The sequence below is a fragment of the Dermacentor variabilis genome, unplaced genomic scaffold (genome assembly GCF_050947875.1).
Source record: "Dermacentor variabilis isolate Ectoservices unplaced genomic scaffold, ASM5094787v1 scaffold_19, whole genome shotgun sequence".
Lineage (NCBI taxonomy): Eukaryota > Metazoa > Arthropoda > Arachnida > Ixodida > Ixodidae > Dermacentor > Dermacentor variabilis.
In genome coordinates, this window is record NW_027460357.1 from 2,084,515 (window position 1) to 2,103,109 (window position 18,595).

The 18,595-nt window shown below is 45.2% G+C and overlaps 1 protein-coding gene across 4 annotated transcripts in view; it reads left to right on the forward strand.

Moving 5' to 3' along the window:
• The window catches only part of LOC142568468 (DNA excision repair protein ERCC-6-like), a 595,812-nt gene that overhangs the window by 42,784 nt on the left and 534,433 nt on the right, over window positions 1-18,595 (forward strand). For all 4 annotated transcript variants that reach the window (XR_012825434.1, XM_075678394.1, XM_075678392.1 and 1 more), the window contains exon 4: window positions 16,544-16,601. Coding sequence is in view for 3 of the 4 variants with exons in the window: in XM_075678394.1 (XP_075534509.1) it covers window positions 16,544-16,601 (58 nt within the window). In the remaining variant the exon portion in view is untranslated. The remainder of the gene's footprint in view (window positions 1-16,543; window positions 16,602-18,595) is intronic.

The window sequence follows — 18,595 nt, forward strand, 5'->3', positions numbered from 1 at the left end:
CTTGTTTATCCTTTTCTCGGGGAGTGCATTTCACCCACTTACAACTTAAAGTCAGCGCAAGACGCACTTGCATGATTTGGAACTGACTTGAAGGTTATTGTTTTTTATATCTGGTATGTCTGTTGTCACCGAAATTTGAGTAATCTGATTGTATCTGCAATGTGAATTGTGTCGTATTTTCTGAAAGGCATGCAGGCACCAGCGGTTATGCTGGAACCTTCGACGCGCCATGTATAAAAGCCGACATGCTTGACTCGCAGATCAGATTTCCGATGATTGCTGACTGCGCTTGCTGCTATCATTGTGCTTCGAGTATCACTTGCTTTTGTGCTCACAAGCTCACCCTATAAAAAGTTAGTTTCATGATTCATGGTTTTGCTGTTCATTGTTCTTCACTGTCACTACAACATGACATCTGGTAAAGGTGCTTGTGCGTTCATAGCCCTGCATAGCTGTGATCCCAGCCCAAACTGCAAAGACAACACCACCATTGCCAAGGGCCAGCGAGCTAGCCACAGGCTTCAAGGATTACTGCCAGAGTAGGGACCTCTCCCTGAGAAGACCATTGAAATCAAGGACAAGTCAACAACCACATTGGCAGCCCCACTGTGTCCCATCGTGCTGTAGCAGCTCAGGGAGCCATCAATCTTTTGCAGATTGTCATTTGAAGACCTGGAAAGCTGGCTGGAAATGTGCGAAAGGGCCACTACGTTCTATAACTGGAACTACAATGAGAAGCTGCGCCATGTCTATTTTTCCTTGAAGGAGGCCACTCGAACGTGCTTTGAGAATCTAGAGTCAACCCTGAAGGCATGGGTAGCACCTTCTTAAACACCTTCATGAGGGTCGTGTGAAAAGAAAGGGCCGAAGCTCTGCTAGAAACCCAGAGCTACTATTTGACTACCTAATGGGAGCATCGCACTTTTCATGGAGGAGACGACTTGAATGTTCAGACATGCTGACCTTGACATGTCAGAAGAGAAAAAGAAGTTTGCTTCTTTATGGGGGGTGAAGCATAAGCCCTCCGCCCGATTGATATGCAACCAGTAGTAGTACAACTGTGTTATTTGCGCCATTTTGCTACAATTCGACTGGCCTGCTCCAGGCTGTGCAGGTCGCAAAGGCTCTTCGCCATTCGAACGACAAAGACCACTGGAGTCCCTCTTTCCTAGATTTTTTTCTAGACTTTCTCTCCAGTTTGTAAAAGCAATGGACAACTCGCATGCTGCGTCGTCAAGCTCACCATGTCGCTCTTCATGATGACTTGCTTCACCTTCTACATGATTGCTGCAACCAACAGAGTCCCCATGATAACCACTACAGTTCAGACTACCTTGGTACGCACAGCAGAGGCAGCGGCAATACCGTTAGCGATACGAGGCGCCAACTTCAAGGGCCAGTTGGCAGCGTGTCGACACTTCATGTGGGAAATGCTACCATGCAGTGCCCAAAGAATACTCGGCTCACGGCTCGATCTGGACCATGGTAATACGTGGTGCCCCGCGCACAATAGACTGGACAGGAACGAAAGGGCAGACCACATAACTTGAAGAAGCAACGACCGAGCGGCGGCCAGAACCCTAGAAGAACCTCTGTCCGTAGTGCTCGACATATTAGAGAATCAGAGGAGACGAACCTATGGCCCTCTGCACTTCAAACTAAAGCTAAACAGAAGACAAGCACAGGAATGGAGCCATGTAACTAAGCCAATAAACCCTTTTTGTTTTCATATTAAGCAACTTGACTTAGCAGTCGATAGGCTTGGTGGATTCCCTGCCTTGAGCACCACCCCAGCCGCAACAAACTGGTTGGCAGCGGTAGGATCAAGAAGCCAGTCCTCTCGATCTGGGATTGTTGGACCTGTGTACGTGGCTCCAGGAGACACGAACTTCAAAGATCGGGGGGAACTACGGATGGTAGAGCGACTTCTGCAGATCCAGGATCAGCAGACCTCCATTTCGTGGCTCAAGGAGGCACAACCGTCACAGTAACAGCATGGATCCTTGGACGACTTGAGGAATCTGGAAGGAAGAGATCAAGAAGGCAGTCCTCACAATCTGGGTTTGGCGGACCTGTGTACGTGTTTCCGGGAGACATGACTTTCGCAAGCTCGAGTTTGGGTGAGTGCTTGAGTGACTACGTTTTGCCGGACGATAAGGACAGGGTTCTATCGGGCAGTTAGTTGTAGTGCGGTCAATACAGAGGAAATTGTAGTCAGTTCTCGAAAAGCATGGATATTGCAGCAGATCTTGGCAGCAGAGCTCGGTATGGTGATTAACCATAGGTTGAGGAGTAGGAGGAGGAGGAACTTTATTATTGCAGAAACCGTTGCGCGGTTTATTCCTGGGTGGTTCCCTCTGACAGGGCTCCACTGGCGATCGCGGCTCGCCGGGCCTGGTCGAGGGTCGCCATTTGGCTTCCCAGGTCTAGTTCGGAGAGTCTCGCCTCCCAAGACCACGTAGTGAGTGTGTGTGTTGTGACTCGTGGCGAAATTGCGTCGCCCGGACGGTCGGTGCATCCGTGTGTTATGTGCGTGAGTGTCGCTGTGTGGTTGCTACACCAGGGACATGTTCGGGACGTATAACTATCTGGGGAGATTGCGTGTAGACGAGACAAGTGTGGGTATGTGTTAGTTTGCAGGCGGCGCCAGTCCCTTGCCTGGAGTTTATTGAGAGCTTTGTGTGGGGGAGCGTATTGCGTTCTTCCGAGCCGTTGGTTCTGTAGTATTTGTTGACCTGTCGTTAATAACTTGTGGGTCGCTCGTCCGTCTGTCGGGGGCTGAAGAACGGTGTGGTCTGCCGCTCGGCTAGTGAGACCTCGAGCTGCGCAGTCCGCCTCTTCGTTGCCCCGCAGGCCTTCATGCCCGGGGCACCAGACGATACTGTGGGTCCATCCTAGTGTGCGACCCAGGATTTGAATGGCTTGTATAGGGAGTGTTCCATTCATGTATAAATGACACGCCGCTTGCGAGTCCATAAGGACGCGGGCAGACTTTCCCTTGCTCTCGACGTCGCGAAGTGCGAGAGCGATTGCTGCTGCTTCTGCTGCTGCGCTGCATGTGGCGCGGATGGAGGCTGAGGCTACCAGGTTCCCCTGATTGACAACGGCGAGTGTGTATTTGGGCCCGCAACGTGGCGACGAGGGATACGGGCTAGCGTCCGTGTGACACGCGCTGCTCTTCTCTCTTGATTGTGGGTGGGGCGCATGTTCTTGGGGATAGGGTCTACTCTCTGAGGTGTTCTCTCTAATGTGGTTAGGCAAGAGTTGTGTTTCTTCTTTGCAGTACTGAGGTGTCAGCAGGTACCCTAGCCTTTGAAGAAGGTGTCTTCCCTGTTGAGTCTTGTTGAGGCGCTCCCTCTGCGCTATGAGCGTGGCACTTGCTAGCTCCTCAAAGGTGTTGTATACGCCTAGCGCTAGTAATTTATTTGTGCTTGTGCTTGATGGTAGCTGTAAGGCCGTTTTGTACGCCGTTCTTGTAAGAGTGTCCATGCGCTCTGTCTCGCTTTTGCGCTTGACTTGATACGGTAGTGCGTACGCGACACGGCTGATGACGAGGGCTTGTACCAGTCTTAAGGTTTCGTCCTCTATGAAACCATCTTTGCTGCGCGCTACTCTGGCGACGAGTGATGCGGTGCTTCTTATAACGTGATTTAATTTCTCTGAGGCTAGCTTTATGCCGTTGTTCTCCTGGACGTGCATACCTAGTATGCGTGCGGTCGGGACGCGCTTTATAGGTTGCTCGGCAATCTCAAGATGTATTGGCGGGGCTCGATGTTCCTTAGTTTGCTTAGGCCGGACTTGAAGGTACTCCGACTTGTGTGGGGCACACCTCATTCCTGCTGTGGTTAGGTATGACTCGATGTATCCTATAGCTGTGAGTAATGTGTTTTCTCTGTCGCCGTATGAACACTTGGTTGCCCATAGAGTGATATCGTCGGCATAGAAGGCACATCCGAGTTTTGGGATGTTTTCCAGTTGTAAAGCAAGTTTTCTAAGTCCGATGTTGAAGAGGAAAGGAGATATTATTGATGCTTGCGGAGTACCCTTCTGCGGTAGATCATATATGTCCGATTGTAGACCTGCTATGTCGATGCGGGCTTTGCGGTGGCTGAGAAAAGCCGCGACATAATGGTATACTCGCTCTCCGCATCCTATGGCGGCGAGGCCATGTAGGACGGTTTCGTGTGCTATATTATCAAATGCTTTTTCTACGTTGAGGGCTAGGAGTATGTTGTTGTTGCTGCCCGGTTGTGTGTTGAGGACCTCTTCCTTGAGGAGGACGAAGACATCCTTTGCGACACTACTTTCCGAAATCCGTACATGCAATTGGGGTGTAGTCCATGTTCTTCCATGTTTTGTTCTATTCGAGTGAGTACAATTCGTTCAAGAAGCTTGCCTAGGCAAGACGTGAGCGGGATCGGTCGTAATTGATCGAGCCTGCGCGGTTTTCCTGGTTTGGGTATAAGGACTATGTGAGCTGTAGTCCATTCCTCGGGTAATGTTCCGCCCGGTGCCCATATTTCTTCGTTCAGCTGCTTTGTAAAGGCTCGCAAGGTTTCATCGCTTAGGTTTCTCAAGATGGCGTTGGTGATCCCGTCGGGACCCGGTGCCGTGTTTTTCTTGAAGCTCTGTGCTGCCGCGTATACCTCCGCATACGTGATGGGTGCATCAAGTATCTCGTTCGGAGCTCCCGGATATTGAGGGTATGATTTCGGATGCCCGGTCCGGATTCCCGTGTACGTTTGCTGGAGTTCCTGTATGAGTTCATCCTGGGTTCCCGGATATTTGCCAACGAGTTTTTGTAGGGTTGTGTTTGTTTCTGTTTTGGTATTTGAAGGATCGATGATGCTGCGGAGTATGTTCCACGTATTTTTGGTGCTTAGCGTGCCTTTAAGTGAATCGCAGAATGTGCGCCAATTGTCCCTGTGAACCTTCAGGCCATAATCGCTGGCCTGTTTAGTGACGTTTGAAATCCTAAGTCTAAGTTTGCGATTTAGCTTCTGTTTGCGCCATCTTCTTGTGAGGCCTCTGCATGCTTCCCATAAGTGTATGAGATGGTTGTCGATTGCCGGCGTGTCGGTATCGGTTTGGTACACTTTAGTGTTGGCGTCATATAGTTCTTTGATGCGTTGGGCCCACTCCTTGATCGTGGTTAAGTGGCCTTGATGTTCCGGGAAGGGCAGACTTGTATCTAAATCAAGCTGTTGCCTCTCCCTAAACTTAGGCCAATTTGTAATTTTGGCCTTCCCTAGGGGTCAGCGTAGTTTGGCCGAGGCGCTGGTGATTTCGATAATGTAGTGATCACTACCCAGCGAGTCATCTAGGACCCTCCAGCTTGTTCCCACGGTATCGTTGGTGATGGTGAGATCAGGAGTCGTGTCCTTGCTGGCGCTGTTTCCTATTCGAGTAGGCGTACCTGGTACAGTAATTAGTGTGTATTCGTGGCGCTCTATGGCTACTAGGAGCTTGGCGCCCTTGGTGTCTGCTTTCGAGTAGCCCCACGTGTTGTGCTTTGCATTGAAATCTCCGGTTATAATTAGGCGATCGCGGTGCTCCAGCATTCTCCGTAGGTGCCGGAACAATGACGCGTAGTCAGCCTTTCTGTCCCGGGGGGGGGGGGGGACTGTATACATTGCATACGACTTGTTTAGTCGTATGCAACGGGTTCGCAAGGTTGTGGGTTCGGTTCCCACCTGCGGGAAGTTGTTTTTTCATCCACTTTAATTTCCAATAATTTATCATTTCTTTATTTTATTTAGTAAGCACAAGCAATTTCCCCTATGTTGTCCTTGGTGTCAGTGTTTGTTGGCTTCTTATAACAGTGGAAAGAAGGAGGTTGAAGTAGCTAGCTCGGGAGACGTAGTTCAGCGGGAGGAGGAAATCTTTCCGAGTTTCCCTCCCGAAATTCTGGAAGTGAGTCGGGCGCTGAATTAGGATGAAGAACTCAGGGTGAAAAAAAGAGGATGAAGCAGCTAGCTCGGGAGGCATAGTTAAGCTGGAGGAGGAACTCTTTCTGATTTCCCCAACAGAAATTCAGGAAGTTGGTCAGGCTGAGGAGCCGCCACCGAAAAGAAAAGAAAGGCACTGGGAACGGAGCACCAGAAACAGTGGCAAGAGAAAGAGGTGTCGCAAATTCAGAATTTCGGCATAGAAAACAGTGCGGCTGAGTAAATCTACAGCACTAAACCCTGTGGGGAGCGCATAGAAAGATTTAGAAAAGCACGTTTATGGGTTAGAATGTTTCGAGTCGGAGCGCGTCAGAATCGTTAGACGAGGTTGAAAAAAAAGTGACGTTCGGTGCGGAGGAGGACAAACGCTAGGGGGCAATTATGTTCCCCCTCGTTTAGTTCTTTTCGAGGTTTAGACTGTATGACGCGAGACAATGCGGCGGTCAGGCAACGCAACGTGGTCGTAAGGCAGTGCATTTCGAGGGCAATGCCATTAAGGCAGGAGTTCACTATGAAAGGTATCGGTGCTCTGGAGCGAGGGGAATGGCATAAGTGCCTTTTGTATTCCCGGGTTTAAAAATTTAACAGGAGCTTTCAGACAGCTCCCGCCTCGAGTACGGCGTAAGGAGACGGTTTTTGCGCGCATATAATTTGGAAACTTAATTTTTTCATTTTTGATATGTCGTTCTTTTTTAACAGATAGGCTTCATTTTTTTTAGATGCACTTGCACACCACCAAGTCTGGGTTGTTTGTTAGAAACCTGCAGGGCACGCTTGAGTAGCAGTTCTATTTTCATAAGTGGTCGGGAGATTTCTTTTTTTGAAAAAAGGCGCATTATTTGGTGGAGCCGCTCTTAACTGCACAATTTAGAAAGCGTTAGTACTGTCCCATTGAGGCATCATGCTTGGACACAAAAAAGTAAAGCGTTGGTGCATGTCTCGCACGTGTATTCATCAGACAGCAGCATTTCAGTATTGCTTAGAGCGTTGCATGGTAGCAGTTAGAAGGTAGCTCGAATGTTCATGTAGTTTGAAGCGTGTAATTTATGCAGCCCATTTCTTGTGTTTTTCTTTAGAGCAGTTCCTTTGTGGACCAGAGAAAGAAAAGGCATGTGCGTGAGTCGCACGAAAGTTGAAGATTAGCGGAGATTATTCAGAAAAGGTGGATTTCTTACGAGGGATGCTTTGTCTTCACGGCCTGTACTTGTCTCACCAGACTTCTGCAGAGGATGCATTCTCTGGTGTGATGCCAGCAACCGTGGTCAAGGCGTCGTCCTTGCCCAAATTAATGAAAGTGTTGAAGTGCATCCTGTGCAGTACCTCAGTTGAAGATTGACACTGTGAGAAGAGGCTTTTAGCACCTGGAAAAAAGAGTGTTCTTGCATGGTATGGGCAATTCAACTGCTAGGATGCGATATTCAAGGCACTAAATTCATGTTCGAGAGTGACCATGGCCCTCTTGCATGATTGAAGCAAATGTCTGAAAGAAACGGGAGACGAATGAGATGGTCGCATTTAGCCGGAATAAAAATGCAGACGGGCTGCGCCGGAGCAACGAGCTCAAAGTATATATATATTTTTTGGAATGTGTCATGTACATATCGCTAGTTATGTTATTGAGTTAGGCAACCAACCTATTTTTGTCTTGTCGAGAGCTCACCACAACTAGTAAGGAGGAAGACAAAGAGGGGTAAAACCTCGTAAAGTGGTATGGGAATCATAGTGTCCGGAGGGCGTGTCACTCAGGCACTCCGACGAGTGTGTGTGTCTGCGTGTGTTTTCCCTAGGAGGAAGACACAACAAAGTGAGGGCTGGACTCTCGAGCTGCCATGGGACTTCAGGCAATATTCTAGAGTGATTCCCGAGGTAGCGACCGAACATTGACGCTTCAGGCAACCTGACATCTGGTCACCCTCATGTCGAATCTCTTGGCGGCGGAGATGTTTATTATGTCTCAACACCACAAAGGTGTTAATTGAATGTTTGCCACAAGTCAAACCACCACCCATCCATTAGCACCTATCCAGATGTCAACGCAGCGTGGACACCGACTGTTGAAGGGTCCCACGAAAGGCCCTCACCCCGCCATTACCTGGAAATCTGAGCAAAAAATGAAAAGGAGGACAACCACGTCAACGAACTGAGAGTCGCAGTTTAATAATTAGACATTTGCAACGAGTCAAACAACCACCCATCCATCAGCACCTATCCAGACATCAACACAGCGTGGACACTGACTGTTGAAGGGTCTCATGAAAGGCCCTCACCCCACCATTACCTGGAAGCCTGAGCAAAGGATGAAAATGCGGGGAACAATGAAGATGAACTGGGTATCGCAGGTTGCTTTCTTGCCACAGATTCCGAACCAGTCTCTTCCGAGGCGGAGTTACTGCAGGTTGTTGGGAGCATGAGCGTGGTATCACAACAAAGTCAACGATTATGATTTGCTGCTGGACAGTCTTCAGATACTCTAATTGACTCGCTTAGGGAAGGCGATGGTATTAAAAGTGGAGACTTCTTGATAGCGAGGACAGAAGGTCCTGATGTGAACTCGGACGTTTAACTTGCTCTTGCATGGAGTGGGTTTCTGTAACTGGAGCCATGTAATTGAGCTAACAAACCCTTTTTCTTTCATTTTCTACAACTTGATGTAGCTGTTGATGGGCTTGGCAGATTCCCTGCTCTGAACACCACTCTAGCCGCAACAGCCTGGTATCCAACGTGTAAAGTCCAACGTGTAAGGCACACCATCATTTTCTTCACTTGAGGTCTTTGGCACTTATCACCAGCAAAGCCAAGGCTGAACCACCACAGGATATAAGTGGTCATGGGGGCATTGTGTAGTCAAGGAGCACGGGAAGCATGTAAGAAAATTTCATTTAATTTTTACAAAGATTCCACAACTACTTTAATTCTTCAAAAGAACTGTTAGGCAAGGAGACGCAATCTCTGCAGTGCTTGAAATAAATATTCAGGATGATAGACTGCGAAGAGTTAGACATGATGAAACCTGTAACAGAAACCTGAAACTGATTTGCATTGAATGGTGGAGGACTTTAACCAGAAAAGTATAAGTACTGCTTCATGTATTAATGTGCAGAAGGCTAAAACGATGCTTAAAGGCTCATGTACAATCATTGCAATCTCTTGGTACTAACATGTGGTGGAAATGTATAGGTTAAGAAACAGGCATGAGAAGCAGTCAGGAACTTCATTGTACTCACATTAATCGTGGTATGCCAAGAGCACATGATGATTGAGATGACAAAGCAGGGTAAACATGCAGCATAATGTATGACAGTAGCACGCGGCACAAATATGATACACGGCTGTAAAAAAACTAAGTGTAGCATACTAGATGTCTTCTAATCTCTTTCATACAGTCTGTTAAGCTGCCAATAAATGTGTATAATTAAGCAGATCGCCTTGGTCAACTGCATGACATACATTGTAACAGGAGTGCAGCAGACGACGCTGCAGCTCTTTTGAAGCAGACGGCACCACAGGGTGCTCACGCTAAATTATCTCTGTAATATATTTCTGTCATTCGAAATGTGATGACAATAAAGACGATATGCTTATTGGCATTCAGAGACGACAAGACTGCTGCAGCACTTTTGGAACCAGCCATCGCAGGTGACTGACTACTGCAAAAGCGCTGTGGCCCACTGCTGCCCTTACTGTACCTGCAGCCCCGCCACAATTATTATCATCATAATGAAACATGGCAGCCACCTACAGGCATTGAAAATTCTGGTCTATAGCCACTATAGACCAGAATCCTCATCTATAAGGCACAATCGCCTCGCATCTGCATTTTCTAACACGCTCCGAGCACGACTCCTTTTTGTTCAGAATGCCGCCCAGCTCTTTGACAAGTTTCAAACCTTGTTTCAGAGCAAAGAGCCTCTTCTTCATTTATTTTATGATGAAATAGTTGCTGTGGTCAGACAGCTGATGGGCAGATTTTTGCGGCAGGAGTCGTTTGTAGATGTAACTGGTTTCCATTTGAAGAATGTTCAAGTTGAATCGCAAGCTAACTGGAAAGTGAAACCTGAGCTTGGCTTAGATACTGAGAAAGAAATGGAGCTTTGGACACCAACTCAGAAAAAGGCTTTCTATGTCAAGACCAGAGCTTTCTATATATCCTGCACAAAGTACCTCGTCTCAAGGTTACCTTTGGACAACAAAGTGCTGTTCCACAGTAGATTTTTGAAGCCTGGTGTAGTAGGAGACCACTACACAACGTCACTGCGCTACATCGCGAATGCCCTGCCACAAGTCATGCCACCCAGCGAAGTATCATCTCTAACTGATGAGTGGTTGCGCCTTTGCTGCGAAATTTCTGACTGGGATGTTTCAACAAATGTTGTTGAACACTGGGTTAATGTGTTTGCACTAAAAATGCCCACTGGCGAACCCAAATACCTAAGACTGGGAAGGCTCGTAAGGGCTGTTCTTTCCTTGCCGCATGGCAATGCAGACTGCGAGAGAGGATTCAGCGAAAACAAGCAGGCGCTTCACCATCGAGCCTCTTTGTCAATAACAAGTGTGTCAAGCCTTCGTCAAACGAAAGCATACTTGAAGCGTTATGGGGGTGACGTCACAAAGGTGCCAATCACTAGAGATCTCCTGAAGTGTGTTGGAAAGTCGTACAGTGGTTATCGCAAACGCGTTGAAATGGAAGAAGAATCAAAATCACGCAAACGGAAATGTGACGAGCCACTGACAGAAAGCAGCGAAGAAAAAAAAGCTGAAAGAGGAAAAGGCCACCCTGCAGTGCCGTCTATCCACCCTGAAGGCATTACTTACCAGTGCCGAGGAACTCATCAGCACAGGAGTAAAATCGAAGGACATGGACAAAGTGGAAACTGGAAACGTTTTGCTCGTTGATGTGAATTCCAAATTGCCGGCGGTGCTTGAGCGCATTAGAATGATAGATTCCACGCTGGAATCTAACAAGTAATTCTAACAAGCAAATTGAATGCTGAATAAAATGATTTTCTTTGCGTTTTTTTGTATGTCAGTGTGAAGTTGCAATTATTACAAGTACTTTACTCTAGAAACATGCTCCGAAACGCAATTTTTGTGCTCCAAAACATAACTTTCGTGCTCCAAAGCTGCTCCGGAATGGCATTATTACTGCTCCATGAGCTGCTCCAAAATGCTCAAGCCTGCTTCCACCCCTGATAGTGCTCTAGTTGAGGGGCAAAAATGTCGTCGTGGATGGAGGTGCGTGATGTAGTGGGCGGTGGTGACATTTTCATGCTTCACGGCTCAATTCAGACTGGGCATTGTGACATTCTTGAGAAGACTAGGCTTTCAAGTTATTGCATGTCTTGTTCAGAACCCTTGAGGTAGTCTAGCAAACAGAATTGAAAGTGTGGATTTGGAAGCAGCTGTGTTTCTGTATTTATGTGATGACAGATTACTATAACAGAAGAGTTGGCCGCTCGTCAGGGACTGCATCTTCTCCTCCGAGTTCAGAAGCACATTCTCTTTCAGAGCTGGCAAGTGTGCCACTTGTGAAAGTTGTGTGGCTGCCCCAAGATTGTTTTTGACCACGGCTAGCGATCTGTGGTTGGCATGGCAGTAATAAAACGACTGTGCCCAGCCTGCTAATATAGGAGCTAAACCAACTAACGAACCTTTGAGTAATTTATTTTATGTAAAATCGCGGATGCTGGAGATACAGCCAGTGAGACCCCTGTAAGAGCCTCAGTTCCTTTTGTAGCTGACCTTTTGCTCTGTAACGTACCTGATGTTGTATACAATGTATGGGTGTTGCCAGGTTTGAGCGATCACAATGTTGTTCTAGCAGATTTATCAGTTCTGTATGTGAAGGCTGCAAAAACGCCTAGTCGAAAAATTTCTGCCTACAGCAGGGCCAACTATGAAGCGATTAGCGCTGCTTTCGAGTCGTTCTTTCCAACTTTTGATGCACTCGCAGATAATCTAGATATAGAAAAACTGTGGAATACTTTCAAATTGAAATTGTTTGAACTACGTGAAGCTTTTGTCCCATCACGAGTTATATCAAGTAGGTGAGCTTGAGCCAAACCCTGGTTTAACACAGAGTTACGTGCCCTTGTTCGACGACAGCGCCGAAATTATCACAGATACAAGGCGTCTAATTTGCCAGAGCATTTATTTATTTATTTATTTATTTCACATACTTTCAAGGCCTGAAGGCGTTACAGAAAGGAGTGGAGTCAGAACAAGAAGTAATGCAGTAAGAAATACAAACAAAAAGTATTAACAAAAAATATTAACAAAAGGCATTCTGAACGGCGGTCTTGAAGTTAGTAGGGTCGGTGATGAGTGCGATTGAGGTGGGAAGGCGATTCCAGTCCGTGCTTGTCTTGGGGATGAATGAGTCACTGTACCGGTTAGTACGGCACAATGGCACCCCGATTTTAAGGCTGTGGTCAGTGCGGGCCGAAATATAAGACGGAGGGGCAAGAAGGGTCTCTTTTAAAAGGGAATTCAAGTGAAAAACTTTGTGAAAAAGGGAGAGACGGGAAGACTTGCGGCGTGACGAAAGATCAGGTAAGTTAAGAGTGCGTTTCATTGAAGAAATACTTGCATAGCGAGAATAATTAGATAAGACAAAGTGTGCACTGCGGTTTTGAATACTTTCAAGAGTAGAAACTAATGAAGACTGAGTGGGATCCCAAATGGCTGAAGCATACTCCAATTTGGAGCGAACTAAAGTTTTATAAAGAGTTAGCTTCAGGGAAGAAGGGGCAGAGCTAAAATTACGGCGTAAGTAACCAAGCCTGCTATTAGCGTTTTTAGTAACATAGTCAATATGCGAGTGCCAAGAAAGGTTATTATAACCCGCCATGGTTGCTCAGTGGCTATGGTGTTAGGCTGCTGAGCACGAGGTCGCGGGATCGAATCCCGGCCACGGCGGCCGCATTTCGATGGGGGCGAAATGCGAAAACACCCGTGTACTTAGATTTAGGTGCACGTTAAAGAACCCCAGGTGGTCAAAATTTCCCGAGTCCCCCACTACGGTGTGCCTCATAATCAGGAAGTGGTTTTGGCACGTAAAACCCCATAATTTAATTTAATTTTTTAAGAAAGGTTATTTGATATGTGAAGGCCGAGATACTTGTAAGAGCTAACTGACGTCACAGGTGCACCATTAATAAAGTAGGTGTGCGAGGCAGTGTTACAAGATATACGCATGGCCTTGCATTTATTTGAATTTAGTTGCATGCACCAATTAGAACACCACTCAATTACGCTGTTAAAGTCGTCCTGCAGCTCTTGGGAATCTGAAGGATTAGTAATTTTACGGTAAAGAACACAGTTGTCCGCGAAAAGCTTTATGGAAGAGGAAAGAACGCAGTTCGGAAGATCGTTAATATAGATTAGAAAGAGAAGTGGACCCAGGACTGACCCTTGAGGAACACCTGCTGGTACGTTAGAAAACTGAGAATTACAGTTATTAGTGTTTACAAACTGCGTCCTGTTCGAAAGAAAGTTTTTTATCCACTCGAGTACATTTGTGTCCAAGTTGAGTCAGCTTAAGCAGAAGTAAATCATCGGTCACAGAGTCAAAGGCTTTGGCAAAATCAAGAAATGCGCAGTCAATGTCAGTACCTAGATCAGAAATTGCAAAGAGATCGTTAGTAAATGTTAAGAGCTGTGTTTCACAGGAAAAGAACTTACGGAAACCATGTTGACAGGGGTTGAAAAAGGAGTTTGATTCTAAAAACTCAGCCAAATGTGAATATATTATATGCTCAAGAGTTTTACATGAAATTCTTGTTAGTGAGATAGGCCTGTAATTGCTGGGTAAGTGTGTGTTACCTGATTTATGAACTGGAATCACCTTTCCTGCGCACAAGTCGTGTGGAAGAGCAGACTGCTGTAATGACTGAGTGAAAATGTGCGACAAAATAACAGCAGAAAATACATTAGTACACTTCAAAATTTTTGAGTTCGGGCAGTCTGGGCTGGCGGAGGAGGACGTTTTTTGATTGTTAATTAGGCAGCTAACTCCAACCCAGTCAATAGAGATTGGATCCATGGGTGAAAAACCAGAATTGGATACAAGTGGTAATCTACGTGGCATTGTGATAACATGGGAAGAGAACACATCATTAAATACATTACAGCATTCTTCAGGAGCAACAGGTTGATCATTTGGGTATGTTAATTGGATTATTTTGCTTGGAGTACCGTTAACTATGGTCCATTAACTTTGGCCTTGCTGAAAGCAATAAAAATTGAATTTAGACATAAGTCCGACATCGCTAAGGACTTGTATTTTTTTAATCTAGGAGAAAGACTTGTCAGGAATACCAAAGAATTTTGGAGGTATGTGAAGTGTAATGGTAAAAACAACAGATCAATATCTGCTTAGAAAAACAAGGAAACAATAATTTATGATAATGAGTCTAAAGTTGAAATTTTTAGCCGTTATTTTTCATCTGTGTTTTTGCCGTCTAGCTCACATACTGTCTGTTTTGAATTATCTGCTGAAATAGACCGCATGCAGAAAGTCACCTTTTGTGTCGATGGTATCCGTAAATTATTAAAAGATGTAAACCGGGCTAAGGCATGTGGGCCTGATGACATTCCTGCCGCTATCATAAGAAATTGTGTGGACGCGTTATGCTTTTATTTCAACCGTTTGTTTCAGATCTCCCTCAATGAAATCGACATGCCTCATGATTGGAAATTAGCGCTAGTCGTGCCCATACATAAGAGTGGGGCGCGTAACTCCGTTCAGAACTACAGGCCCGTCTCCTTAACTAGTATAACCCGCAAAATTATGGAGCATGTAATATACAGTTGCGTTATGGCCCATTTAACTAAGCATAATCTCCTAAGCCCCAGCCAACATGGTTTCCGGCATGGTTTATCTTGCAATACACAGTCGGTAGAGTTTATTCACGATTTAGCCTCGGCAGTTGATAAGCAACAAGTTTTCTTAGATTTCAGTAAACCGTTTGATGTAGTCACACACAGTCTCTTATTCTCCAAATTAAAAGCTTATAACTTCGATGGTAAAATAATAGCTTGGATTGCCGAACATTTGTCATTGCGGAAACAGGCTGTGGTTCTGAATGGTATATCTTCTCAATATGCATCAGTTAACTACAAGAATGTTACACGACTAATATTGCAATTGTTTTGAGCACTTTTTGTTATTCCATGATTCATGAGAAACAAAGAAAGTGTCTTGTGTTGAATACCAGTGTTGTTGTATGGCAGTTTCCTTTTGTTTTCTATATTTTTTTCTTCCTGTTTTTTCCATGCTCGTGTATTTTTACAATCCGCTTCCTGTTTGGGCCTGTGCAAAAGGCCTACAGTATTGTTAAATAAAAAAAATAATAAAAGTTACGTCGGGAGTTCCCCAAGGCTCAGTGTTGGGGCCACTGTTGTTTTTGTTGTATATTAATGATATTTCAACTGGTATACAATCTTCATTCAGGATGTTTGCCAATGATTGTGTTGTTTATAGAGTCATAGATGCCATTTCCGATTCACAAATCCTGCAAGTTGACCTATATACTATAGCGGACTGGTGTGTATGTTGGGATATGTTATTAAATATAAATAAGACTGTTCACGTCACCTTCACAAGAAAATGAGCTAATCATCCGTATAGGTATAGAATTCATGATTCAAATCTAAACATAAGCAAGGGATTTAAATATCTAGGTGTGTTTTTTACTTCTGATTTACGAAGGAACAAGCATGCTAACTATATTGGAAATAAGGCATCATCAGTTTTGAGATTCTTGCGGCGGAATTTTAGTCATTTACCTAGTAACTTAAAGACGCAGTCGTATTTCAGTCATGTACATTCAATACTTGAATATGGATGTGTTTGTTGGGACCCACATACATCTGAGCTTATAAATAAATTAGAAAAAATCCAGAATGGGGCAGTTAGATTTGTTTTTGGTAACTAGAGCCGGCAGCTTAGCATGACAGAAAGCAAACTTAAACTTAAATGGCAAGAGCTGAAGGATCGTAGAAGGCATATCAGATTAAAATTTTTCCACGATATTTATTATTCTAGAACGGGTTAAACTGCAAACAATATATGCAGGCACCACACTACATATCTAAGCGACTTGACCACTGTTTGAAGGTCAGGGAATTTTCTTGTAAGGGTGACGCCTTCTGTTATTCCTTTTTTTGTTAGAACTGTTCGAGATTGGAACAGTTTGCCATCGAGCATTGTATACATCACAAAAAATGATGCTTTTTTCCACGCATTGAAATAATTTGTTCATGTATTCATTCAAGTCTGTAACCTCCCTGTGTAATGCCCTACGGGGCGATGCAGGTAATAAATAAATAAATAAATAAATAAATAAATAAATAAATAAATAAACAAACAAACAAATAAACAAACAAACAAATAAACAAATAAATAAATAAGTAAATAAAGCTTGAGCTTGACAGAGAGGTGAAAAAGATGAGGTCGCTAACCCATTTGTCTAGGTTAAGCTTTCTCGCTGTGCCACATGTGCCATTTTATAGTGTACGATGGTGTTGATACTGTGCAGCGCACATTTTGGAGCCTGGAAATCTGGACCTTTAGCTGTAGTGCCTTTATGATGCAGATGGAGCAGCTGAGGAAGCTGGAAGCTGAAGAGAAGAGGCTGCTAGATCTTGAAGAGGGTAAGGCCTTCTTGCAATAATCCTGCTGCCGCCGCTGCTGGCCTAAACATGGCGCTGTCAGTAGTTTGGTACCATCACTAATGCCAACCGCAAGGAAATTCGCCTAGATCTATGTATTTTTGGCTTTGCCTACCATGGGGAAAATGGTGTTTTTTGTAGGCTATGCCAGAGTTTCTTTCCTGAAGGAAATACTGCAGTAAATATTTTATGTAATACTTAAACAAAAACATACTTTTCATGCATAAAAGTTTTATTAGCAAGATATATGTAAAAAATATATAAATTGCCAGAATCGAAATTGTAGAATAAAATTGAACAAATTTTTTGTAAAGACACACTTGTATCTTCTAAGAAAAAACAACGAAAATTATGAGATATAGAAAATGTATTGCCATCTAATAGGCACTATCATCGAAGAAATTAAATTTTTCATTGAACAAGTATTCCACTACAAAAATTTAACAGTAAGCACTATAGTTGGGCTTGCCAGGCTGCAGCTGCCAATGTTCCGAGCTGGTTTGTGTCTTCATCGCTCTCAGAGTCAAAGTTCGACAACAAAACAGCATCCTCAAACTCGCTGCTGCTCAATCCATCGATAAAATCAGCCGCAGACACAGCGTAATCATGCTATCTTTTGAAGCATGTGTGCTGCTCCTGGAGGCGGCCATTATTGCTTTTTACTTTGATGTTCTCGAAACTTAGGAGTGAGTGAAAACTCTATTCGAAATGTGTGGCAATTTGGCCAGGGTGGGGCCATAAAAATTACTGCCTGGCAGGAAAAAAGCGAACTTCTTAAAAAACAAAAATGTAATTCTCCTTCACGTCTGATGGCACAGAGTGTTGTGGAATAACAGACTGAGAACTTTTGACAGACGTCCGTTCATTTTGAGCGCATCAAAAAGACGAATTTATTTTTGACTAGAAAGTACAGGAAAGAAAAGAGAGTAGAGAGAAAGGGAAAGTGCCGAACAGGCTTTCTTGCACTCCGCACATGCAAGCAACCCGCTCCAAACCTGAAAGGCACCACCGCTCGTCGCTGTTCGTAGAACATGCCCGCCAGTGATTTGCATGCAGTATGAGGGGTTTCAAGTGTCCGGCGCTCCTGCTACAGCGACCTCAGCAGTGCCGTTTTAGGTGGGGGAGTCCTCCTCGCCACATCATCGGTGGCCCCCAGCGCGGGGGCGCTTTGGCTTCGAAATGGAGGATATACAACAACCTCCCCCGGATGAGCGAACTATTATTGAGCTCATTGCTCCAAAATCTCAAAGGGAAGCAGCTGTATCGGTCACTTCACCTCTGTTCCCCCACCTAATACCAATTTGCAGGAACATCCCCTGCCGTCTCTACTCTTAAATGCTTCCTTAATTCTGGCGGTCTTTTACATGTGGCGTTTCAAGCGGTCTTCCCTCAGGAGCACCAAGGCGTCGTTCTTCAGATCACTTGATGTCGTTGGTCGGCACATATGTGCCGATCTGAGCTCCAGTAAGTACTTTTCCTGCCACCGTCTCCAGAAACCATTGGCCATGGCAGTCCAGTACTTCCAGCATTGTGAGTGATGCATGGCACTGCCAGGAATTTTGTCCGGCAGCAGGTGTGGAGGAAGGGTCGTCAACTTTCGACAAGAAAGTGCGCCGGTGACAGTGGTTCTAGCTCTTGAGCATCATCATATATGAAAGTCAAAGGGCGTGAGTTGATTGCGACCTCCCCCTCATAAATAACTGACCACTGTTCTCATGTGGACCCTATATCCAAGCTCGCAATGTCTGTAGGAGAAACTGCTGCTGTCTAGGGCACATCAAGTTATCTCCTGTGCCTAATGAGTTCTTCAACACCGTGGCTTGCTCAATCACCGGTGACGAAGATGCATCCCCTTCATCAGTGTTGCGGTGACTTGCAAAGTCAGCGTCGCACATTGTCAAGTGTTGTGGGGAGCACACGTGCCCATCTTCCCCCACGTCGTCGAGAGCCGGCATAGACACGGGAGAGGCGCACTA